The sequence below is a fragment of the Equus przewalskii genome, chromosome 9, assembly GCF_037783145.1.
Source record: "Equus przewalskii isolate Varuska chromosome 9, EquPr2, whole genome shotgun sequence".
NCBI lineage: Eukaryota > Metazoa > Chordata > Mammalia > Perissodactyla > Equidae > Equus > Equus przewalskii.
In genome coordinates, this window is record NC_091839.1 from 18,831,775 (window position 1) to 18,857,636 (window position 25,862).

The following is a 25,862-nucleotide window of genomic DNA, read 5'->3' on the forward strand; positions in this document are numbered from 1 at the left end:
AAAAATAAAGCCCATTAATTTAAAAAATCATAAGCACATAAAATAGAAAAAAAAAACCCTTATAGGTCAAGTCATAGATCTCCCGTATTTTCTTTTTCCCTCTTGGGAAAAAGATGGAAATAACCCAGGGTGAGACTGTAGACTGATGTGGGGAGAACAGACATCTTAACAATATTCAGTCTCCCAATCCATGAACATAGTATATCTTCCCATTGATTTAAGTGTTGAAATTCTCTCAGCAACGTTTCGTAGTTTTCAGACTAAAGATCTTATATCTTTTGTTAAATTTATCCCTAAGTATTTTACGTTTTTTATGCGATTGTATATGAAATGGTTTTTTAATTTCATGTTCCAATTTCTTGCTTCTAGTATATGAAATACAATTATTTTTGTCTATTAACCTTGTATCCCATGAACTTGCTAAATTTATTAGTTCTAGAATATATATTCCACTCTTTTTTATTGTTTTATTTCTCCACTAAGATTTCTTTTTATTTGTTAGAAGTATATTTTCTTTTAGGTTCTTGGCCATAGTTATAACAGCTATTTTTAAAACCTTTTCTTATTCCAACATATAGGTCATTTCAGAGTTGGCCTCAGTTCATTGATTGCCTGTTCTCTTGAGAATGGGTCATATTTTCCTATTTCTTTCTATTTTGAGTACTTTTAGATTGTCTCCTGGATACAGGGTAGAAACTCTGGAGTCTGTTATGCTCCTCTCAAGAGTATTGATTTTTTTTTTTTTCTAAGCAACCCATTAACTTGATTGAACTCAAACTATGATCTCTGGAAACTCTGTCTGTCCTGTAAAATTTGTAGCTCAAATTTCAGTTCATTTTTTTTTTCTTTTTAGGTTTAGCTAAGCTTCCTGGAGTGTTGCCCATGCAGGTGTGGCTCCAGGTCAGCTAGATATTTGAAATATCTATTTGAGATATAGGGTTTATATGAAATATTTGGCATGCTCTCTCTCTGGCTTTCTATTTTCCAGGATTTCTCCCTCACTTTCCTGTGACTATGTTGCTTTGAGCTAGGAAGATTGTGCATTTTCCCCCGGCGTTTTGGCTGCCCCTCACGGTGTAGACTAGAACCTACCCCAGGCTAAAAGCCATACAAAGGAGAAACTCACCCACTGCCTTTCCTTTTCTCTGAGTGTCAATTCCCCTCAAATTTCTCCTTGCGTTTGTTCACTTTCCAGTGAACAAATTATTTCCGCTTTAAATAACTGTTTTCTGTTTTACCCACAGTTTATAATTATATCTGTGGGACTGTTGGAATTTGAATCCAATTATATCTAACTCCAAGCTTTTAATTATGATAACAGACAGCCCCCTAGTGGCTGGAGGTGGTTTATGGCGTAGGACAAATTTATAGATCTCTAGGGGCTACACGTTTGAAAACAGTTTTGTTTTGTTTTGTTTTGCTATCAAAATAACACTGACACATAGCAACAAATCACTTGTACAGAAAAGCCTCTGTTGGAAAACTACCGGCACCCCGTCACCCTTAGTGCCCCTCCTCAGAAGTTCTTTTTTTTTTTTTTTTTTAATCTTTTGCACGTTTTGTTTATTTTTAAACTTTGGCAACATACTCAGAGGATACAAAATTCTAAATATACAAGATGCTTTATACTAAAAACGAAGTCTTCCTTCCACCAAGCTGGCTTCCTCACAGGCAACCAGTCTTTCCTTCCAGGGAGAAATTTGCATAGATTGAAGCAAATATGTGCAAATTGTTTTTCTTCTTTTTAATAGAAATGATAACAGATGACTAACAGTGTTTTTACCTTTCTTGTTTCTCTGTCTCTTTTTTTTTCTTTTTTTTGCTGAGGAAGATTCCCCCTAAGCTAACATCTGTGTCCATCTTCCTCTATTTTGTATGTGGGTCACTGCCATAGCATGGCCACCAGCAAGTGGTGCAGGTCTGTGCCCAGGAACTGAACCCGGGCCACTGAAGTGGAGCGCCCCAAACTTAGCCAGTGGGCCGTGGGTCCAACCTCTCTTGTTTCCTTAACAATGCTTTTTTTTTGAGTCAGAATCTTCTGATTTAAAATTTTTTTTAATTATTTATTTTTTCACTGAGCTAAGAATATATATATATATATTTGAGGAAGATTGTCCCTGAGCTAACATCCGTGCCCATCTTTCTCTATTTCGTATGTGGGACATCACCCCAGCATGGCTTGATGAGTGGTGCATCCATCGACACTAATTCCAGAACATTTTCTTCACCCCAACAGTAAACCAGCACCCCTTAATTAGTGCTCAATTCCCTCCTCCCCCAGCACCTGGCAACCACTAATTCACTTTCTGTCTCTATGGATTTGCCTGCTGAACATTTTCTATAACAGGGGTCATACAATATGCGACGTTTGTGTCTGGCTTTTCACTTGGCACACTGCTTTTCAAGGTTCATCCGAATCGTGGCATGTATCAGTACCTCACTCCTTTTAAGGGCTGAATAGTATTCCATTGTATGGATCGACCGCATTTTGTTTCTCCAGTCATCTTTGGATGGACTTTTGGGTTGTTTCCACTTTTGGCTCTCATGATTAGTGTTGACAGGGTCATTCATGGATAAGTTTTTGTGTGGACATTTGTTTTCAACTTTTCTGGGCCTACACCTGGGCGTGGAATCACCGAGTTGATTTTTAAAAAGAGAAATGGAAATCTACTCACATGAAATCCCTTTTCTTGTTTTGCATTTTTCGATTTTATTTTTTTATATTTTTTTGCTGAGGAAGATTGGCCCTGAGCTAACATCTGTGCCCATCTTCTTCTATTTTGTATGTGGGACGCCACCACAGCATGGCTTGATGAGCGGTGTGTAGGTCCAGGCTTGGGATCCAAACCCACGTACCCCGGGCTGCCGAAGCAGAGCACACGAACTTAACCACTACACCCCGGGGCCAGGCCTTCAATTTTATTTTTAATTCACATAAAGCCCACTCTTTTTGGTGTACAATTCTATGAACTTTGACAAATCAGTCATGTAACTGCCACAGTCAAGGTACAGAAGAGTTCCACTACCCCTCCCCAAATTCTCTTGCTAACCCCCTCCTTTGGAGTCAATCTCTCCCCCTCCCCGGCAATCGAGGATTTGCTCTCTGTCTGCACAGTTTTCCCTTTCCCGAACAAATCTCCCCATCTAGAAATCTTAAGTAGTTGCAATTGTCTTACAGTGCTGTCTGTGGGTCTGTGGAGGCTGGAGCCAGCAGCAGACACACCCTGCCCGAGACCGGCCCCACCCGCCCATTTCTTGCTCTAAACCTTAGACCAGGGTCTAGGGAACTTCTGAGAAGACAAGACTCGTCTCCACTTCCGGCCTCTCCCTTCTCCTGTGGCGGCTGAAGCTGCGGTAGACTCCGGCTTCCTCTCCTTGTCACCCTCGAGACCTTAAAGGAAACCTCTTTCTTGGAGCGGGGACCTTCCTACTCCCCCAGCCCTTCCCGGCAAAGGGTGCTTCAGAGGGTCTGCGAATAAGAGTGGGATTTCGATTCCTTGTGAAAATAAAGGTGCAAGATTGGAAATCCTTGAAGTTTTTATTCGGGGTGGGGGGTGGTCTGCAGCACCCATGAACAAGACCGGGGTCCTCGGGGCTGAGAGAGAAAACTGGAAGACACAGGGGTGGGTGACGCCTCTTGGGAGAATGACGATTGGGGGTGTTTAGGGAAAGAGGGATGATCTGAAGCATTGTGGGTCTAAAAGGATGGAGTGGGAGCTTGCTAAGGCGGAGAGGTCTGTGAGGCGACAGTGTGGGAACCCCTGGGCAGGGGGTGGGGGTGGGGAAGGGTGGGACAGAGTGAGGGGTCTCCGGAGGTGGCTGACCTCTGGGTGAACCTGGCTTCTGCCACGGCCTTGAGCAGTGTGACTTAGGGCAAGTTGTGTCTTCTCAGCCTCAGTGGGCTCTTCTGTGACATGGGTACAGGCTTCCCTCTGCGGGCCTGCGGCACGGGTTCAAGCAGACTCTAGACTCACAGGCCCACACAGGCCGGTCAAGGGCTCCTTGAATGTCAGCAGCCACTGGGTCAGCTTCCAGGGACTGTGAGCCCAAGAGTGGGGTGTGAGACTCTTGGAGACCAAGGGAAGGTTCCAGAAGTGTCTAGGGAGCAAACGCTGGGTTTAGGGGGCTCCCCAAGGGTGCAAAGATGACACCACCCGCCCTCCTGCTATAATCTCTCCCCGCAGCCAGATGCACCACCAGGGCCTGCACCAGACAGCGGTCAAGGACACTTCCTGGGCCTGTGGACCGCGTCCGGGCATGAGATAAGACCTTTGACTGGAATGAAAAGGTAGAAATGGTTCACGGAACAGAGCAGCTCGCGCCCCGAGATCTCACTTTGGTCGAAAAAACTCGTGAGCGCGCACGCAGAGAAAGACCTGGAAGGACAGGACCTGGGTATGGCTTAGGGAGGCAGGAATGTTAAGTCTTTATGTTTTTCCTCTTTGCTTGGCTCTGGGTTCCACACTGCCCAGGGACTGCTTTCGTGACTCAGTGGTTATGGTAAACCAAGCTTTAAGGGCCGCCCTGCCCTCCTGGTCAGGCCTCAGCTCCCAGGTGCGGTGGGCTCCGACCTCCCCTCCCACCCTCTCCCCTCCCTTACTCTGCTCCTCAGACCCACCCGCTCCTCACTGCCTCGCCTTCGCCCATGCGGTTTCCTCTTCCTCTCCCCACGAAGCGCTGGGGGAGGGGTTCCTGGCCACCTTCTGTAGACTGGCCCCACCCCACGAGGCACTGGGGGAGGGGGGGTTCCTGGCCACCTTTTCTAGACGGGTGCCAGGGGCTCGCTCTCACAGCTCTCTACTTCCTCTGGGGGTCTGATCACCCTCAACTCGGGGAGGGGCGCCAGGACATCTCTCGGCCTTCAAAGCCGGCAGAACTCAGAAGGATGCGGGGGCCTCCTATGTAGCCTTCAGAGGATAGCGGCTCGAACCTGGACTTCGGGCCACTCTGAACCAATTTTAACGCCGTGCACTGCCGTTCAATTCGGATTTTACTCTTAACCTGAGACCTCATCAAATATGCTTTGCCCACCCTTTCTAACTCGCACCCCGGAGTGCAGCCTGCAGAGCTAGGCTCCTCGTCCGCCGTGTCCCCCGGAGCCCCAGGGCAGCGAAGGAAGGTGCCACACGGCCAGTGGTGTCCCAGCCCCTTTATTTGGTGTCCCGCACTCAGGCCTGCATCACGGGCCTCGACTTCTCGGCCTGCAGCTTCACTCCAGAGCCTGCGAAGCCGGTGCCGCCCTGGGAGGGAGAGAAGGCCAAGGTGGAGGCGGGGGGCTGCAAGCGGCCGCGGGGGGTCCTAGGCCCGCAAGGAGAGGCAGGACCCGGGCTAGGCAGGGCAGGGGCGGGGCCTGGGGCAAAGGGGCGGGGCCTGGAGGGGCGGGCCTTCTGGGGAAGAGGGCGGAGTCCCGGGGAGGAGGCGGGGCCTCGGGAAGGGGCAGGGCCCTGGGGAGGAGGGCCGCTCACCCGCTGCAGCACGATGATGTCGCGGTCCGTGAGCTTCTCCCCGTTCACTGGGTCCACCATGTCCTTCCGAATGAGCTTCTCCACACACTCGAGGGTGACCACGGCCCCACTGCGGTGAGGGTGAGGGTGAGGGTGGGGGGCTCCGATCAGAGGTACCACCCACACACACCCCCGCGGGACAGCCACACCCTGCCCCCTGCGCGGCGCCCCCGTGCCCCCGGGGGACTCACGAGGGCCGCAGCACGGCGCACGGCGTGGCGTTGCTCAGGCTGTCGCGGGTCACGGCGCACACGTAGCGCTCGCTGCGTGTGATGAGCCCCACGCGGTCCACGGAGCCGTCGAGCGGCGTGAAGCGCACGGGCGTCAGGTCCGACATGCGCAGAGGCTTCCCCGACATGGGGCAGGTCACGGTGCGCGACTGCGGGCCGGGGGGTGGCAGGGTCAGCGGCAGGGCTGGGGCCCGGGGAGGGGGGATGGGGTCCCTGGGAGAGACGGAAGGAGGGGGCTCTCGGGCGAAGTGGGCGCAGGTGCGCTTGCGGGGGGTGCTCACCGGCTTCTCCAGCTTGGTGGCCTTGGCCTCGGGGGTCAGCGACGGGATCCAGAAGCTGGGCAGCGCTTTGTCCTTGTCCTTTCCTGCGGGGCCCGCGCTGGGCCCGGGTTGGGCATCATCTGCGGAGGGAGAGGGGTTCAGATGCCGCCCCCAGGGAGGCCCCGGCCCCGCGGGTCCCCGTCCCCCTGTAAGTCCGCTCCCCCTCACCTGGGCCGTTGCCCGTGGTAGCCTTGGGCGTGAAGGGGTTGAGGGGCCGGCTCACGATGGACGCCTCCTTCTCCAGGAAGCCCCGCACCTGGTCCTGCGCCGCCGCCCGCTGCAACTCTTTCTGCTCCTCCCGCCGCGCACCCCGCTGCTTCTCGTAGGCCTGCGGGCAGCAGGGGAGAAGGGCACTAGGCATCCTTCTGGGGGCTGTGGGCTTGGGGCACCCGGGGGGGGGGGGCGTTCTTCCCATTTCACAGGTGGGTAAACTGAGGCCTACACAGGGGAGATCCTGGCAGAGGCACTGTTTGGTAGAGGTTGGTGACCGCCTGGGTGTGCAGCTTTAATCTGCATGTGCGGCTCTGCTCCCTTCGCTTGTCCCTTCCCCTTCTGCAGGGCACCTGTGTGTTTAGCTGGGTGTTTGAGACTTGATGGCTCCTTTATTCCTTGGCAGCAGAGTGGTCAGCAGCTTGGCTGGAGCTTAAACCCGGCCTCTGTCACTGATGAGCCCTGTGAGCTCTCCTGGCCTCAGTTTCTTCATCTGTAAAATGGGCTAACAGTGGCGACCTCCCTCAGAGGCTCACTGGGAGGGTTACACGGGATGAGTTTTTAAATCACGTAGAACCTTGCCCAGCACACAGTAAGTGCTCAGTCAACGTTACCCGAGGGCTGTTACTGTGTTTATTATAAGGTATGTGTACTATCTGATTTACTTATCAGACCGTGTGTGTTCTGTACACCCTGTCCTGGCGGATGCAGACATGCCCCTGCCCTCGAGGGGCTCGAGTTCCAGGAGAGTAACGAGCGCTAACATTTATGGAGCCATGAATGTGCAGGTAGTGTGTGAAGACAAGAGGATGTGCGGGCAGAGTGCAAGGATGAGAGGTTGCGCGGGCAGCATGTGAGGACGGCAGGATGTGTGGGCAGGGTGCAAGGACGAGAGGAGTTAACACAGTACTGAGCTCCAACACTGCCCTGGGCCACCCAGCTGAGTGAGGAGGGAACACTCATGGTGACTGATGCTCTGGAGGGCTTCCGACATGGTCCCCGCGATGAGGGAGCGCCCCGTCAGCCAGCAGCCTGTGGGTAGGACATGGGCACAGGGGAGGGAACCCACTCACTCAAGACAAAAAACTCAATAAAGGGGCTGGCCTGGTGGTGTAGTGGTTAAGTTGGCATGCTCCACTTTGGTGGCCTGGGGTTCATGGGTTCAGATCCCAGGTGTGGACTGACACACCGCTCATCAAGCCATGCCGTGGCGGCATCTCACATACAAAATGGAGGAAGGTTGGCACAGACGTTAGCTCAAGGCCAATCTTCCTCACCAAAAAAAAAAAAACACCCAAACCAAAAAACCCAAAACTCAACAAGAATCTGACCCTCAGAGTTTCCCAAGCTCCAGAAAACCCAGGAGGAGAAGGAGGAAGATGGACCAGCTGTGCCTCAAACAAGGTGATAAAGCAGAGTCCCCTCATCCACAGAACGAATCCACCCACGGAAGCGGGGCCTGGCTTCATAAACACCTAGAGAATTCTTATCTGTGAGCATCTTCCACATGCCCTGCAGTGTCCTCTAATTTGGCCCTGTCAACCCATTTTAGAGACAATGAAACTGAGGCCCAGTGAGATGAGGTGACACCCACTCACTTAACAAGTATTTACTGAGAACCTAGGGCCACAAGCTGGGAGAGACCCACTCCCTGCCCCTGGGGCCTGCCGTCTAGTGGGGGAGGGGGCACCTGTCAGACAGTCACGTGGAGTCCCAACTGTGACAAGTGGCAGGAGAAGAGATGACAAGGGCAGACCCTGGGGCTCTGGACTAGCGGGAGGTCAGAGGAGCCAACGCTTGGGCTGAAACCTGGACGATGGGAAGGACTGAACCAGGAGCAGAGGGAGGGGCCAGTGCACCAGGCAGAGGCCCAGAGGGGAAAAGGAACTTAGACGGGAGGCCCAGTGTGGCTCTGCTTGTGAGCTCAGCATCCAAACCACCCACCCACGCCTTTGTCCCCTTCCCGCACCGCTGTCACCTTCATCTGCCGGGCGATCTCCTTCTTCTGGTGCAAAATGTATTCCAGGATTGCCTCCCGCTCATACAGGTAGCCATCTGGGCTGCAGAGAGATGGGGGGGGCGGTGAGAAAACATGGGCCTGGCCCAGGCCACACAGCCAGGGGTTAATGGTCACGTGCCAACATCAGCTCCCACGCAGCATCTTACAGGCAGCCGCTCACAGTGTGCAGCTCTGCTAGGAGCGGACGGCAGTGTTTTAACCCTCCCCGCTCTGTGATGTGCTCTGACGTGCAGGGAAATCTCATGCAGTAAATGTGAACGCCTGGGTTGTCCAAACCCTGCATGTCCCAAAATGGCCCTTGACCGGCTCCTAGGGGGCACTTCTAAGCCCTTGGCATGTCCTGCCTGATAAGAGTGTCTCTGCTCACCTGGGGGGCCATGTGCTATCAGCTCAACCTCTGGAGGGGCTGGAGACCAACGGCAGCCACACAGCAGCCAGCCAGGCCTCCCGGACCAACCTCCAATACAAACCCTGGATACCGAGGCTCAGGCAAGCTTCACTGGTGGTGACACTCAGTGTGTGTTGTCACACATTGTTGCTGCGGGAATCGATGCTGTTCCTGTGACTCCACTGGGAGAGACAACTGAGAGCTGGTGCCTGGTCTCTCCCAGACCCTGTCCCATGCGCCTCTTCCCTTTGCTGATTTTAATCTGTATCCTTTCGTGGTAATAAACTGTCCCTGGGAGCAGAGCAGCTTTGCTGAGTTCTGAGTCCTTCTAGTGAATGACTGAGCCTGAAGGTGGCCTCAGGGACCCTGAACCACAGTCCACTCTCATCACCATCTCTATGAAACTGACCCGTAATTGAGCACATATCTAGTCACTGGACTAAGCACCTTAGACTCACTCTCTCACTCGAGCCTTTGCCAGACCCTACAAGGCAGGTAATGTAAGTGGGACATTTACATTGCCCCACACACGAGCCATTATTATGGGCCAGGAGATGTTCCAAGAGCCCCGTCCTCAATTATGAATGTCATCTTTTCCACACCCCGTGGCACAGATCCTAGGATCATGCCCATGTCTCAGACGAGAACCCTGAGGCTCTGAGTGGTTAAGTGGCTTGCTCAGGGCGCCCTGGCTGTGAGGCAGCCAGACCCACATGTGCATCCTCTCCCTGTGGTCCCCTTGTCCTCGCCACCCGTGTTCCCAGCTCACGTGACAACGGGGTCGTGGCAGGGCTGCAGGGAGAGGCAGCAGCAGTCAAAATCCTTGACGGCATCCCGGCTCAGTCGAATGTTCTGGGTCCCGTAGCCTGAGGCCGCTGGGGACAGAGATGGGCAGAGGGATGGAGGGAAGGGAGACGTGCTCCTCTCCATACCCCAAGAAAGAGACACAGAGAGAACTCGGTGGGGGGGAGGGGATGGGACTCAGAGAGGAACAGGCTGCCAAGAGCTTAGGCTGTGTGTCTGTGTGACTCTGTGCTGGGGACGGGGCTGCACAACAGGAAGGTGTCGCTCCCCAGAGGACAAGAGACAGGCTGTCACTCAGGCCGTCACTGAGGCAGCAGCTCGGTGGAGAGGCCCACGGCTGACTCCCCTTGGCCCTTCTGGCTCTGTGACCAAGCTCAAGTGCATACACCTTTCTGGGCTCGGCTTCCTCCTCTGGAAGGGCCATGGCAACAGTGACCCCACCCTCAGTGGGAAAGTGGGGGGACTGGATGAGTTCACATACAGAAGGCACTTGACGTAGTGCCCCCCACACAGGGGGAGGGGGTTGCTGGATCGTGTGGACTCTTATTCATATGGTCATGACCCACAGTGGGGGGACAGAGACAGGCACAGAAGGTACAAGCAGAAGTGCCAAGTGAGATGGTGGTGCCCTCCCACCCGGTACCTGTGTCCTTCTTCTTTTCATGGTAGGTGTAGACAGCCCCCGCGGTGCAGTTCTTGCCGTGGCGTGTCATCCTAGGGCGAGGAAGGGACAGTGGCAGGGCCGTGGGGGCCAGAGGGAGCCCGCCCGGGGAGGACTGGACCCTTATGGCCCTCACAGCTGATCTGCCCCCAAGACGGGACAGCTGGGGGTGGGGACAGTTTTACACACGATAACTGGTTAAGAAATACCAAGAGGCTCCGAAAAAACAAGATGGCACTTTACCTCGAAAAAGACCCAAGGTTGGCTGGTAGCAGTGGGTGTCAGAAGGGAGGGGTGCACCTTGTGAGTTTCTGTGAGGTGGTGGGAGGAGGGTGATCTGAAATCTGATAGAAAGTTCTAGCACCAAAAGTGGATGGGTGTGGCTCCTGACACACGTGGGGAACTGAGGCGCTTGGTGGACCTGCAGGGTGTGTGTGCTTGTGTGTTCTGCGTATGATCACACGCTCGTTTCAACCGAGCGCATGTCTCTGGGTTCCCGTGGTCCTTCTCGTGGATGAAGTCACTGTGATTTGAAGCAAAGGCGGAATTTGCGTGATGCTCAAATTGTTCCCTAACGGATCAAGGGCACTGGAATAAATTCTCAGATTTCACAACAAGTGTTACAGCAGAGCTGACCGTCCGTGGAACTCTGGCAAATCAACAGGCAAAAAACCAGCTCCCCCAAAAGGAAAATGAGCGAAGGATATGAAGAGGTAATTGACTGACTGAGCGGCGTATGGAGAGATGCTCAGACTCCTCAAATGAAACTATAGTGAGGTATCACTCTCATCAGGCTGGCGGTCCACCCTTGGAAAACTGGGTGGACCAAGGCGTGGTGGGGATGTGGGGGTCGCTCACAGGACCCCTCGGGTGATGCCTGGGGGAGAGCGGACAGGGTCAGCATCGGGCACACAGGCTGGCGGTTCTTCCGCGAAGTAAGCGATGGCAGTTGTGCACTGGGGTGGATGTACCCCAAAGGCATCCTCAGAGCCACCCACACAGGGAGCAAGGATGAGGATGATCCTGGAGGGGACAGATGGTGACTGTCCACCCTGGAGACCCCCCAGTCGTGAGATGCAACTGCCTAGGTGTGTACAAAGCATCATGGGTGGATCTTAAGAACACAATGCTGGGTGAAACAGGTACGAAATAAAACGGGATCGCTAACAATCCATGCGTGCTCAACACGACACATTTTAAGGGACCCCTACAAACAAAAGGATCGCACGTTAGATCGGGTGCCCATGTGGTGGAGGGGATTAACTAGAGGAGAAACAAGAATAAATAAATGAAACGAGAAGGAGGGGGTTATGTGGATCAACGCGTGGAGGCTTAAGCAATATGACCTTCTGTGTGGGCTCGAGTCCAAGGTCGGCCCCCCACGCTGTGTGACTCTGGACTGGTGACTCTCCTTCTCTGAGCCTCAGTTTCCTTTGGTCAACGTGGGGATAACCAGACGATCTAGCTGACGCGACTGGATGGCTGTGAGGGCTAAAGGGGGTCATGCTCGGAGCCTGGCACACGGGGGCAGGGTGGAAGAGGGGGGCAGACCAAGGGCTTCCAGAATCTAAAAAGCAACTTCATCTTTATTTCCTCCTTCTGGTGGCGTTCAGAAACTTGCCTTTCGCATTCAAAACTTGAAACAAACCTCTCTTTGAGCTACAGCTCTCGCGCTCCCCCTACTGGCGTCTTTCTTCCAGAAGCCAATTTTTGGTTTTAGGCATATTTACATAGTATAGATGCACAGCCCTGAAGGATGCTGTCGGAAGCGTTTTGACAAATGTAAACACCCTCGTAACCGCCACCCCAGTTGAGATCCAGAATATTTCCATCACCCCAGAAGCGGCCACCGGGCTGCTCAGAGAAGCTAAGCTTGGTGAGACTCCCCACTTGGACCATGGCCCCCTCCTCCACCCTCCCCTCGCCCCCGGCTTCTGAGCAAGTGTCCAGCACCTGCTGTCTCCCCTCGCTCACCTGCCACCCGCTCCTCCACCCCGGCCCCCTGCCTTCCGCCCCAGCCCCCCAACTGCCACTCATGAAGGTCGCGCTGACCTCCTCATGGACAAATTCCCCACTCTATTCTTAGTTGTCAACTGCCTTGACCCTCTGCGGCATTTGGCACCGGGCTGCTGGTCTTGTGGCCAAGAGGAGGGCTTTTGTGCCCTTTGGCTTTGCGGACCGGGATGTTTTCCCTCCAGGAGCGAGAGGAACAGCTGTGGAGGGAGCATTTTTTTTTTCCTTTGCCAGGTGACAATGGGAACCATCACAAGACCACTGCTTCGTCCCTGACCTCGTGCCGACTCTTCACACCCTCAGCTCTTCCAGCCTCTCACCCCACTCTCAAGTCTCTCCCATCGCCACTTTGCAGATGGGTAAACTGAGGCTTAGAGGTGAAGGCGGTGGTTCTCAAAGTAAGGTCCAGGGAACCTGGGGGTCCTTAAGATACTTTCGGGGGGTCCACAAAACTATGTCCATAACATTAAAACGTATTTGCTTTTGGTCTCATTCTCTCATGAGTGGAGTTTGCCAGAGGCTGTCATCACCGCGATGGCTAACTGAACGTGTGCTTGTCATCCCTGGGCTCTAAAAATGTCTGCTATGTTACACTGAGTGAAAGAAACCAGGTCCAAAGGCCACATACTGTCGATTCCACTTATACGAAATGTCCAGAACAGGCAAATCCACGGAGACAGACAGCAGGCTGGTGGTTGCCACGGGCCAGGAGAAGGGGGCATGAGGAGGAGTGCTAAGGGGTGAGGGGTTTCTATGGGGGTGACGAGAATGTTCGGGAATCAGAAAGTGGTGACAGTTGCACAAAATGGTGAAACTATTAAAACCCACTGAATTGTATACCTTAAATGGGTGAATTTTGTGTTGCGTGGATTCTCTCTCAAAAAACTCTTACTATGACTCCACTCACATGAGGGAGTTAAGCATGTGGACAAAGAGAACAGATTAGTGGCTTCCGGGGGAAAGTGGGGGTCGGGGGGGCACAAAGGGTGAAGGGGTGCACCTACAATACGACTGACAGACAATAACGTACAGCTGAAATTTCACAAGGTTGTAAACTATCATAATCTCAATAAAAATTTAAAAAAAATTTGTTAGTTTCTGCGGCCGGCCCAGTGGTGTAGCGGTTAAGTGCGCACGTTCCGCTTCGGCAGCCTGGGGTTTGCCAGTTTGGATCCCGGGTGCGGACGTGGCACCACTTGGCAAGCCATGCTGTGGCAGGCGTCCCACATATAAAGTAGAGGAAGATGGGCAGGGATGTTAGCTCAGGGCCAGTCTTCCTCAAGAAAAAAAAAAAGAAAGAAAAAAATCGTTAATTTCTAATGCGGCAAGTCTCGATAGCAAGAACTCACACAAACAAAAGCTCTTCAGTGTCCTCGATGATTTTGAAGATCCTGAGACCAAAAAGTTTGAGAACCACTGGCCTAGGGTCGAAGGGCTGGCAGGTGGCAAGGCCAGGATTTCTCTGGATTCGGAGTTTCCCGCGCTAGACTGTCTCCTCAGTGAGGCCCATTTCAAAACAGAAAACAGAACTACTGCCATCTCCTGTCGCTAGTATTTCAGACGAGACACATCCGAAGGAATGTCAGCCGTGGTTTATCATCCTGCTCCTTTCACGAGGGGGGAGACCAGGCTCCCAGAAGCCCCCCGCTGGGCAGCGGCAGAGCCGGACTCGAACCCGGGCAGCCAGAGTCCGGAGCCGCCCTCTGGTCCCAAGGAAGCTCACAATCCGAGACTAAAAGCGGAGCCATTCCTGTTTTCGTACGATGTCGTCAAACTCCAGACTATTTTTTCCTCTTTCAACACATCTCAGTTCCGACGCTGAATTCTGCCTGGAGACATTCGTGCTCCATCTAGGTTTCATCAAAGTGACAGCTGCAAACAGACATCCACGTGCTCCGGTCGTTCCAAACACACTTAAAAGTTTTCCGAAAACTGAATTGAATATCAGTGCTTAAATTTAGATTAAAATGAAATAATTAAAAAATTCAGCCCCTCGGTGGCACTAGCCACATATCAAACTGCTCTGCAGCCTCTGGGGACTGGTGGCTTCTGTACTGGGGAGTGCAGTTGGCGCAGCGCTAAGACAAATGACACACAGGTGACCACAATACCATTAACACATTAATAATTCCTTGACATCATCTACTCTTCAGATGGTGTTTAGATTCCCTGATTATCTCCCAACTGTCTTTTTCCACAGTTGGTATCTTTCTTTCTTTTCCTTTTTTTGGTGAGGAAGACTGGCCCTGAGCTAACATCTGTTGTCAATCTTCCTCTTTTTGCTTGAGGAAGACTGTCACTGAGCTAACATCTGTGCCCATCTTCCTCTGTTTTATATGGGATGCCATCACAGCATGGCTGGATGAGCAGTGCGTAGGTCCAGCCCCGGGATCCGAACCTGTGAACCCTGGGCTGCTGAAGCGAAACGTATGAACCACTGGGCTGGCCCTCTGCAGTGGATTCTTTGAATCCTAAACCAGTGGTTCTGAACCTTTTGGCAGGGTCAGCGATCCCTCTGAGAACCCAAAGGATGCTACAAGTCCCTCTCCATAGAATGGCGTGTGTCCCATGGATGGACGCCGGCAGGCCGTCTCCCGGGGTGGAGGCATCCGTGTTAAAGGAACCCAAAGGGCTAACTGCACTTAAGGAAATCAGTGACAAAAAGAGGATGTGTGGAGGCGGGAAAGAGAGAGTTCCCCGACGGCAAGAGGGAGCATGTGAGGTTTTCCTTTAAGGATGGCTGATATTTAAGAAGTTTGGTGAACCTGGCCCTGTTCGAAGCATTTTACACTAGTGACTCCAGCAAACCCCACACTAACCCAAATGGCTGCTACAAAGGCACGAAGAAGGCGCCCACGGTCATGCAGCCGGGGGTAAACACGTGCATCTGAGGCTCTGGCCTTGACCCAAGGTCCACTGTGCCACCTGGCGGCAGGTGGCCTCAGGCACTGTGCTGGATTCTCCGCATGGAACGGGACAGCTAGTGTGTGCCTGGTCCTTCCCCTGGAAATCCTGTCCCCTTCCTCCTCTCAGGTTCCATCGAGGTGTCACCTTCTCCAGGAAGCCTGACCCTCCAGGCTGAGTTGGGTGTCCCTTGTGTTCTGACAATGCCCTGAGTTACCGCCGTGATCGCCGCCACCCCTGGGGACTTCCCCCTGCGGACTAGGAGTCCCTCGAGAGGGGGCACAGGTCAGACTCCAGTGTGGGTCCCAGTACTGCCTGGCACCCGGGGGCATGGGGGTGCTCAGAGAGGACGCGATTGGCTCAGTTAACCCCTTCCGACCCTAGGGCTGGGCGAGGTGTGTCATCGATGAACTAACCCCCAACCGATCAATACAGTGATCACGAGAGCACTAAAGGAACAGACACGACCGTCACATCCTTCAAGCACTCAGGTACCAGCCCCACGCGAAGCCCTTCACCGTCCGAACGTCTCCTCACGACAACCTCCTGAGGTGGGTTCTCCCCATTTTACAGGGGACAAAACAGACGCCCAGAGGGATTAACTGACCAACTCCTCCGTCTGCTCCCTGACGGACCAGCCCTGGGGAGCTTGTCACAAGGGAACTTTGAAGAAGTCACTCCCTTCAACTGCTTCCAGGACGTGGCTCAAGATCAAAACCAAACAGCTCAAATAAAAAATGTGGGAGGAGGGGCCGGCCCGGTGGTGCAGCAGTTAAGTGCACACGTTCCTCTTCGGCGGCCCAGGGTTCACCATTTTGGATCCCGGGTGTGGACATGGCACAGCTTGGCAAGACATGCTGTGGTAGGCGTCCCACATACAAAGTAGAGGAAGATGGGCACGGATGTTAGCTCAGGGCCAGTCTTCGTCAGCAAAAAAGAGGAGGATTGGCAGCAGATGTTAGCTGAGGGCTAATCTTCCTCAAAAAAAAAAAAAAAAAAAAAAGTGGGAGGAATGACAGAATTGGAAACTACCATTTTGCAACCCCTGATGACACAGGTGACTCAGGCAACGACTGTCAACGGATGCCATTAAGAGAAAGATGGATGGGAACTCGACATTTGCGGGGTGCTAATCCTCGCTAGTAGAAAGGAGAGACTGCAGCTCGACAACGGCACGTTTGTGCTGTTCCTACCTGCACTAGTCAGCCGGGGCCGCCAAAACAAAGCACCAGGGACTGAGGGGCTTAGACAGAAAATATTTGTTTTCTCAGAGTCCTGGAGGCCGGAAGTCCGAGATCAGGGGCCAGCATGGTTGGGTTCTGGTGAGGACTCTCCGTGGCTTGCAGATGGCGGGCCACCTTCTCGCTCTGTCCTCACAGGGTGGATGGAGAGAGAACCTTGTGGCATCTCTTCCTCTTAAAGGGACATGAACCCCAGGGATTAGGACCCCACTCTTATGACCTCACATAACCTTAGTTACTTCTGTAGAAGCCCCATCTCCAAATAGTCACATTGGGGGGCTTCAACATATGAATTGGTGTGTGTCCTAAACACCACCTGAAGCCCCTGATTAGTTTCACCATCCTTTTTTTTTTTTTTTTTGAGGAAGATTAGCCCTGAGCCAACATCTGCTGCCAATCCTCCTCTTTTTGCTGAGGAAGACTGGCCCTGAGCTAACATCCATGCCCATCTTCCTCTACTTTGTATGTGGGACGCCTGCCACAGAATAGCATGCTAAGCAGTGCCATGTCCACACCCGGGATCCGAACTGGCAAACCCTCGGCCGCAGAGAAGTGGAACATGCACACTCAACCGCTGCGCCACCGGGCCGGCCACCATCTTCCTCTATTTCATGTGGGACGCCTGCCACAGCATGGCTTGACAAGCTGTGCATAGGTCCACACCCGGGATGCGAACCGGCGAACCCAGGCCACCGAAGTGGAACGTGTGCACTTAACCGCTGCGCGACCTGGCCGGCCCCTCACCATCCTTAAAAGTAGGACAACCAGGCGTTAGGCAACATGAAGCTACCAGCTCTGAAGCTGTCACGCCAAAATGGCTGAACCTAAATTTAATCAAGACTTTAGATTTAAATTCTCTAATTCTAGGAAGTTAGAGGATAGAGCAGGGATTGACCAAAAAGGGCCAGACAGTAAAGATTTTCAACTTGGCAGGCCATACAGCCCCTGTCACGACTCCTCAATTCTGCCTTGGGTGGCAAAAGCAGCCAGGGACACTATGTAAATGAAGGGGCATGGCTGTTTTCAATAAAACTCTATTTATGGACACTGACATCTGAATCACATACAATTGTCATGGGTCACAAAACATTATTCATCTTTTGATTTTTTCCAATTATCCAAAAATGTTAAAAACATTGTTAGTCTGCAGGCTGTACAAAAACAGGTGGTGATTGCAAATCATATATCTGATACAGGAATTGTATCTAGACTATATTAAAAACTGACAACTCAATGACAAAAAGCCAAATAACCCAATTTAAAAATGGGCAAAGGACTGGAATAGACATTTCTCTAGAGAAGATGCACCAATGGCCGAGAAGCACATGAAATCATGCTCCACCTCATTCATCGTGAAGGAAATGCAGCGAAAACCACAATGAGATGCCAGTTCACACGCGCGGGGATGACTATGAGTGAAAAGTCAGACAAGAAGAAGTGTGGAGAAACCAGAACCCTCACACACGGAGGCTGGGAATGGACAATGGAGTGGCCACTTCGGAAAAGTCGGGCAGGTCCTCCAAAGGTCACAGAGAAAATGACCATTTGGTTCAGCAATTCTACTGCCAGTAGGAATGAAAACATACGTCCACATAAAAACTTGTACCCGAATGTTCGTAGCAGCCTTATCTGTAATAGCCAAAAAGTGGAAACAACCCAAACACCCATTGAATGACGGAATGGATAAACAAAACAAAGTCTATCTCACACAAAGGAATATTACTCGAACACATAAAGAATAAAGTATTGATACATGCTACCAAATGAATGACCCCTGAAAACACTATGCTAAGTAAAAGAAGGCAGGCAGAAAAAAAAAATCCATTTATGTGAAATGTCCAGATTAGGTAAATCCATAGAGAGAGAAAGTAGATTAGTGGTTGCAAAGGGCTGGGGGGAGGGGAGAATGGGGACTGCCGGCTAATGGGTACCGAATGTCTTTTTGGTGTGATGAAAATGTTCTAAAACTGACAGTGGTGATGGCTGCACAGCTCTGTGAATATACTAAAAATCACTGAATTTTGCACTTCTAATGGGTGAACTATACGTTATGTGAACTGTTGGAATATGTGATATTCCAATAAAACTGATATTTTATAAAAAGGAGGCCAGCAGGACGGAATAAGTGAAATGAGATTACCAAGAAGCAAAAAGACAAATTCAAACGGTGCGATGATCAACAGACTGACTGACCTAGTTTCTTCAATGAATCAATTACACCAAGAAAAAAACGGGGCGTGGGAGGGAGATCGTCTTAAATTAAGAGAAATTTAAGAAACATAACAGCAATGACTTAACTGGATTCTGATTCAAACATATGCAACTTTTTTTTAAAGGCATTTTAGAGACACATGATTGGATTATTGACCAAGTAATAGGTAATATTCCAGAATCACGGTTGCTTTTATAAAACGTGATAATCGTGTCACGGTCACGTAAGAAAATGTCCCCGGTTTTTCCACATGCATCCTGAAATACTTAGGGCTGAAATGTCATGACGGATAAGATTTACTTTATATATTTAACTTAAAAATATATACTCAGCCAATATGGTAAAAATAATAATCGGCCAATCTGGGCGATAAGGATTCGTATATACTCTCACTTTTCCCTAAGTTTGAACGCTTTCATAACAAAACATTAAACTGCTTACAGGACTCTTCGAGGGCTAAATTCACTCCGAATCGGCAGCCCCGTCAGGATGTGAACCCAGGACCGCTGACCCCAAAGCGCCACGAGAAAAACGTTCAACCCAACACCGACTCAGAGAGGGAAGGGGCTGTCGACAAGGTGCAGAGCAGGCGGCGGCGGGCGACTGCACAATCCTCCGCCCTCCCCATCACAGTCGGGAAACTGAGGCCAGGAAAGGGGTCCTCATCCTCCACTCCCACTCCTTGGACCGCCAGGAGTCCCAGTCTCCTCCTTCCCCCGGGGCCCCCGGCCCATCGCCATCCATCGTGGAACTGCCACACGGAGGCCAAGCTACCTCCAGGGGCTGCTGGGAGTTGTAGTTCAGCTTCAGACTCGGGGCGCCTGGACTGGTCTATTAATGATCGACAGGGCGTCGGGAATTCGAAATCGTGTGTCCGTTTCCCTCAGGACCCCAGGACTCTAGCCTGCGGGAAGGCGATCCCAGCAACACAAGCCCTTCACCACCTAGAACTAACCTTACAAACGACTCCTCGTTCCTTCGTTGCTTCTTCAACTGTGCCCCTGCACCGGAAAGGAGCGCTGTTTTCCCTCTCCGTTCCGCCCACTTCCGCCCAGCAGGAGAGACCGGAAGTAAAGCTGCCCCTAGTTGCGGAGGTACCTCGTCTGGTTTGGTAAGTCCTCCCTTCTGCTCTTTCTCCCTCCGGAAACGTCAGTGGCAACTTAAAGGTTCCGGTTAGTGAAATTGCCGTGAATATCGGACACGCTTAGTACATACTAGGCATTTCGCGAGGCAGGCAATTTCCTTGCTTTACCCAGGCTTTGTGTCTCTCCAAGCCCGAGTTTAAGGACTAATCACTTCCCCCAGGGATGGGGAAGCCCAGTACTCCAAGGATATCATCCACTTTTCTTGTTGCAAGTTGAGACAATTTAGAAGGGACAATTCCTCTGTCCCCATTTTATAAATGGAGCAATTAAGAAAGCTCAAGTCAAAGCCTTTCAAATAAACTCGGCAAACGAATTTACTACCGGATACCCACCTACCCCGAGGGACCAAGGCATACAGTTCCCGCCCGTTTCTAGATATGTAGATATCTGGAGACCTAGACGTTTATTTCCCTAGCTCGACATGGCGAGCTGGGGGGGGGGGGAGGCGGGGGGAGGGACAGAGTATCAGGGGAGGAGGTGCATATGCAGTCCCCCTAAGTGCCCCCACGGGCTCTGAGACCCTGGCCTCCCTATGGAGCTTTGGACCTTAGGTCCTTCATCATAAGGTCCCTTTAAGTACTTTGTCCCTTACCTGAGTCCCGCCCAGGGCAGGTAATCGCAAACCCCGCCCCTCTGCCAGAAACCGGGAACGGACTGCTTGCAAGGAGTGGGGGTCCCCGCCTTCCTCTCCCCGCCCCTCTCTCCTGCTTCCCTTCACAGCTGGCTGCAACTGGCCGAGGAGGCCCCGAGTAAAGAGGAGGGGACAGTGCTCACAAGTCTGGGCAGGTAAGTGAATGTCCCTGGAGACAGAGCCTGGCTCGGTGACCCTGGTGTCCTGGCTCCCCACTCCTCTGGGACCCAGAAGTTCGGGGGCCCCCAAGCCCAGGAATCCAGGGCCCCTGTCCCCTTCTTCCCCTGGACCCAAGAATATGGGCCTCTGTTCTTGCCTCTCCTGCAATCTTTGATCTCTGTGAGTGGATCTGCAGTGGGCACAGAGAGGCATCCGTGGAAATTACCAGGAAGGGAGAAATCCCAATCGCCAATGGACGTGTTCATGCGCACCTACTGTGTGCCAAAACCCATGCTGGGTTCTGCAGACACAATGGAGAAAAAGAGAAGCTCCCGGCTCCAGTCTCTGGAGGCACACTCCCTTGGTTTAAATCCTGCCTCTGAATCTTGCAAACTGTATGACCTTGGGCGAGTTCTTTCACCTCTCTGTGCCTCCGTTTCCTCATCTATAAAATGGGGATCCTAAGAGCACTGCTGCCAAAATTAAACTGAGCTGATCGAGGTAAACTGCCTTGAACAGTGTCTGGCCCAGAATACCGGCTGTGTAAGTGTCTGCTGTTATTGCTATGAGTCATGGACCAGAGTCCCGTCAGGGAGACCTTGCCTTCATTCCCTAGGGGCTGAGGCACCTGTTGTCTGTACCACACCTGGTTCCAGGTGTCCACAAAATATGAGGGGCCACCCCTCTCTGCTGCTGCTATACCTGGGATTGACCACCTGCCTGGACACCTCAGCCCCTGGGGAGCAAGATCAAGGTGAGTGAGTGGGGGAAGGGCTGGTGTCCAGGCGCTGACATCACCATCCCTTGATCCAGGAGCCCTTACCTCTAGTCCCCCCCCTTCCCCATAGCTCTCCATCCCTTTAGGTTCAGGTTCCTCTATGTCCCCAGTCTTAGGAACCTTCCAGTTTCCTGTCTCTCTTGTCCTTTGGGCCCAGAAGTCTTCCTGGACTCGCCTGAGGCCCAGAGCTTCCTGGGTGGCCGCAGACGGATCCCACGCGCCAATCACTGGGACCTGGAGCTGCTGACACCGGGGAACTTGGAACGAGAGTGTCAGGAGGAGAGGTGTTCCTGGGAGGAGGCGCGGGAGTGCTTTGAGGACAATACTCTGACGGTGAGGGCCTGGGGGCCCTGGACTCCCTCCATCTCTCCAGGCCCTGGGGGGTCCTGGCCATCAACTCCCTCCTCCCTCTGGTCTCAAAAATCAGGGCGGGCCGGTTCAGGGTGTGGAATCTTCCAGTTGACACCCTGCCTTTCCGCCTTCTCCTCCACTTCTACCCCTTCAAGGAGCGCTTCTGGGAGGATTACATATACAACGGCAAAGGAGGTGAGTGGGGTCCAAGATCTCTTGTTCTGTGCAGCTAAGGCAGTCCCTTGCCGTGGGGGCTGAACGAACATCCCCCACCCCAAATTCTGTGCTCCCTGAGTTCCTGGAGGTGGCTGGTAAAGAAATCCCCTCCTTTGAGACTGGAGCCCCTGCCTGAGGAACCCACCACACCTTATTCAGAGGAAGTCCCATGTCCCCAGGAAGGGGGAGGAGTGGGTGGGTGGGGGAGTTACAGCCCTGGGGCCCATCAGACCTCAGTGGGGCTCAGAGGCAGTGGCCCACCTGAGCTCGTCTTTGGAGTCCAGAGCCCCAGCTCTTTCTCCAGCTTGGTTGCTAGGGGGCTGCTCCCTAGCAACGGGGCCTGGCCAGTCCAGGCCAGGTGGGGGATGCCTGTCTGTCCTCACCTGCCCACTCCACTCACCTCCCTCCCCTCCTCTGAGTTCTGAGGTCCCATCAGGGCTGCAGCCTTGTTGCTAAGTGGGGGCTGCTCCTTAGCAACAAGGCCTGGCCAGGCCGGCCAAGGAAGCCCACAGCCCTCACTACCTGGCTGGCTTCCCCTCCCCCACAGCCCCATCCCAGCCTCTGCCTGGTTGCTAAGGAGGCCTTCTCCCTAGCAACCACAGCTAGCCAGGCTCAGGACCCAAGGCCTCCTGCCCACCGGAGGACCCCCTCCGGGGACGGGCTCCCCACCCCCTTGTGGCCTGGTTGCTAGGGGTGGGTGCTCCTTAGCAACCGGCCCTAGGTCTGGGCTGGAGTGGGCCCATTGGAGCCTGGTTGCTAGGGGAGGTAGCTGCTTTGCCACAGGCCTTTCAAGGCCTGGTGGCTCCTTGAATCCACCTGAAATATGTCAGAATGGGGAGGGTTTGGCTTCTCGGTGCTTTTTGCTGAGAGTTAAAAGCCTGGGGTTAACTATTTGAGGAGGGCCCCCCTATCCAGGGCTAAAGGAAGTCTCCCCAGCCGCAACACCTAGCAAGGCCTCACGAAGCTGGTGTTCTCCCGGTACGCCCCGACCCCCCCCACTTTTCCTCAGACACGAAGCCTTGGATTCCTAAAGGGGCTGCACCTTAGCAAAGGGTCCACATGAGTTCCAGACACCCGGCAATCTGTTACTGGGAGGAGGTTCCAAAGTTCCTCCATTGATACATGAATATTGCCCCCGACACACACACACCCCCGCCCTCTGGTAAATTCGGAAGGCTTCCTGTGGATTCTGCTCTTCCTTCAGAGTTGAGGCTTGCCTCCCAGAGGCCTGGTTGGTACAAGAAGCTGCATTCCAGAGGAGCCAAGGTTGCCAGATAAGATAAGGACCCCCCCCTCCCCGAGTTAAATTTGAATTTTAAATACACAATTTTTTTTTGGTATAAGTATATCCCATGGACATACTTATACTAAAGTTTTCATTGTATACCTAAAATTCACATTTGACTGGGTGTCCTATATTGTTATTTGCTACATCTGGCAGCGCTCAGAGTGGGGCCTCAGAGTTGGCTGTGTGAGCTCCCTCCCCTCCCTGTAGTGTGTCAACTGCAATCTTAACAAATAGGTTGCTTAGGAGGGTCTTGCACCGCCCCATGTCCAAGGAGGGACCTCTGTCTCCGTGGGGACACAGCTGCCGTATTTTCTAGTCCCGGATGAACTTATCACAGGCCCCTCCTGCATTTATATAATCTCATTGAGTTTTTGCAACCTGTCAGGGTGGGGTTATGGGTCCCATTTTACAGAGCAGGAAATGGAGGCCCAGAAATGAGTGAGGTGAGTTGCCTGAGGTCACACAACTGGGAAGTGGCCCCAGCTCTGCCTTGTTTCCTGTCCAGTCCTCCTCCCCCCGGGGAAAGGCCTTTGGGTGTTGGGTGGGTGGCAGCCTCTGAGGCTGTGGCTCCCCCTCCGCCCGCAGGGCGTGGACGAGTGGATCTAGCAGGCCTGGCTGTGGGACTGACCTCTGGCATCCTCCTCATTGTCCTCGCTGGCCTGGGAGCCTTTTGGTATCTGCACTGGCGTCGGCGTCGAGGCCAGCAGCCTAGTCCTCAAGAGTAAGGGGGCTTCAGGGAGGAGGGGAGAGAGGACGGGTCGATCTAAAGAGATGGACCAAGGATTGGGGGCAGGTGGGCGCTGATGAAAGAGCTGGAGAGTGAGTCTGTGAGGTTTTCTGTCTAGTTGTGGCATCTCTCTGTTTGTCTGACTGTATCCTGGGTCTCTGGCACACAGTAGGAGCTCATTCAGTATTTGCTGCCTGACTGTCTCTGCACGACCAGGTTTATGTGTCATTATCACCCTGGATATTGTATCTGGTGAGGCTGCAGCCTGTGGTCTATGGGTGCCTGTGGTATGTCAGTTTCTGTGGTGAGAGGGTGCAGCCTGTGTTTGTGTGTGTCTGTATGACTTGTCTAGGTGTGTCTTTCTCTGTGGCAGAGGCTAAGAGGGTGCTTGAGCATCTGTCTTGGAAGTATAGTGGGTCTGGGGTCTTTTAGGAAGAATTTCTTGTAAAAGGGCATCTGGGAAATTTGTGGTTGTATCTCTGTATTGTGTCTGTCTGTTTCTGGGTGTCTGCCTGTCTATTTGCGGGGCTTATTCTGCATTACTCTGCCTGTATCTGGAGCACATGTGTGTCGATGAATGAGAGTCTGTGTCAGCAGTTGTTGATTTCTCTGTCTGCCTGTCATTTCGAGGCACTTTTCTGGGGGTAGAGTCCGCTTGAAGGTGACCCTCTTTTTCCCTGGCCCAGCTCCCTGCCACCTCTGTCCCCCTACCACCCTCAGAGTCTCTGTCTCCCTAAATCCTCCCTCCTCCCAAACCTGTCCATCCTGTAGGTTTCCCCTGCTAACAGAGCACCTTCTGTCCCCAGGGCCGAGCTCGTCAGCCCCCTGAGCTCTCTCGGCCCACCGACGCCCCTGCCCCCGCCTCCGCCCCTACCGCCGGGCCTCCCCACCTACGAGCAGGCGCTGGCGGCCTCGGGCGTGCACGACGCACCTCCGCCCCCTTACACCAGGTACAGGGCGGGGCTTCTGCCCAGGGGCGGGGCGCAGGGGGCGGGCACTGCCGGAGGAGGGGCGTGGGCTCGGGGGCGGAGCTTGGAATTTGGGGCTTATTATCCGGGGCGAGGCTGGGAGAGCGGGGGCGGGGCCCTATGCCATGGTCTGGGGGCGTGGCCCAGCGGTGGGTGGGTGGGTGGGTGGGTGTGTGTGTGTGTGTGTGTGTGTGTGTGTGTGTGTGTGTGTGTGTGTGTGTGTGTGTGTGTGTGTGTGTGTGTGTGTGGAGCCTCATAGGAGGGTGGGTCTGTGTGTGTGTGTGTGTGTGTGTGTGTGTGTGTGTGTGTGTGTGTGTGGAGCCTCATAGGAGGGTGGGTCTTGCGCCCAGAGGGCCCGGGATTGGCTGAGACGCCCAGGGCGGGTCGGAGTGGTCTTGGTTGAGGGGGGAAAAACAGCCCGGGTTTTGACTCCCCACGGTGCCCCCCCCCACCTTGCAGCCTCAGGAGGCCTCGCTGAAGGGCAGCTTCCGAGCCGGGGATCCCCGAACTGTGCCCCAGATTCACACCGGATTCCGGAAGCACCCAGGCTTCTTAAACTCTGGACGGAGCTGAGCTGAGGGGGTGGAGGGAGTAGGGGTCGCCGGCCCGAGCCCTAGGCCTACCCTGGCACACGTGTTTCCGCCGCGTACGGATACACGCATGTCCCGGGACAACGTGTTCCCGCGTCCTGGGCCCTGGTGGACCCCCACGCTCTCCTGACTGTGGGGGTACCCGCCAGCCCCACCCCCGGTGTAGGCGCGCGTGGAAACTCGGACCGAGGCGGGCAATCCGGGTGTGCAGACTCGCGGGTGAGCAGGTGTGACACGGCCATCGCCTTCCAGTACCACGGGCCACGGACACGCAGAGCCCCGCCTGTGCACACGCATGTCTTCGTGCGCTCCCCGTGCGCGCACAGGGGCGCTGTGCAACCCAGGGAAAGGGTGGGGGGCATATTTGCAAGCGTGCTCGGTGGGGGCAGGCTGGCATTACACCCCGGGGGACGAGCTGAGCTCTTCCCCTAAATAAACAGCCTATGGAAAGGAGACCAAAAAAAGCAAAACAATGCAAAAAAATAAAATCAAATAAACTGAA

At 53.3% G+C, this 25,862-nt stretch overlaps 2 protein-coding genes across 9 annotated transcripts; one reads left to right on the forward strand and one right to left on the reverse strand.

The window, feature by feature from the left end:
- Positions 1-3,519: 3,519 nt before the first annotated feature.
- On the reverse strand, positions 3,520-20,409 carry NOSIP (nitric oxide synthase interacting protein). 4 transcript variants are annotated; one of them, XM_070633182.1, is made up of 9 exons: positions 19,463-19,580; positions 10,120-10,190; positions 9,442-9,547; positions 8,234-8,324; positions 6,223-6,382; positions 6,016-6,134; positions 5,696-5,883; positions 5,466-5,574; positions 3,520-5,240 (listed from the first exon to the last, which is right to left on the reverse strand). In XM_070633182.1, exons 2-9 carry the CDS (start codon positions 10,187-10,189, stop codon positions 5,169-5,171), a joined length of 915 nt encoding a protein of 304 aa, XP_070489283.1. In that variant the 5' UTR covers position 10,190; positions 19,463-19,580; the 3' UTR covers positions 3,520-5,168. The 4 variants fall into 4 exon arrangements, with proteins under 4 accessions (XP_070489283.1, XP_070489282.1, XP_070489280.1 ...); XM_070633181.1 differs by having other exon boundaries at positions 8,243-8,324; positions 18,949-19,509; XM_070633179.1 differs by lacking the exon at positions 19,463-19,580 and adding an exon at positions 18,949-19,292.
- PRRG2 (proline rich and Gla domain 2) lies at positions 19,530-25,862 on the forward strand. 5 transcript variants are annotated; one of them, XM_070633188.1, is made up of 8 exons: positions 19,530-19,618; positions 20,373-20,438; positions 21,059-21,196; positions 21,381-21,553; positions 21,727-21,766; positions 23,661-23,796; positions 24,609-24,752; positions 25,230-25,862. In XM_070633188.1, the coding sequence occupies exons 3-8, from the start codon at positions 21,112-21,114 to the stop codon at positions 25,246-25,248; spliced, it is 597 nt and encodes a 198-aa protein (XP_070489289.1). In that variant the 5' UTR covers positions 19,530-19,618; positions 20,373-20,438; positions 21,059-21,111; the 3' UTR covers positions 25,249-25,862. The 5 variants fall into 5 exon arrangements, with proteins under 5 accessions (XP_070489289.1, XP_070489286.1, XP_070489287.1 ...); XM_070633185.1 differs by having other exon boundaries at positions 19,531-19,618; positions 21,378-21,553; XM_070633186.1 differs by having other exon boundaries at positions 19,556-19,618; positions 21,099-21,196; positions 21,378-21,553.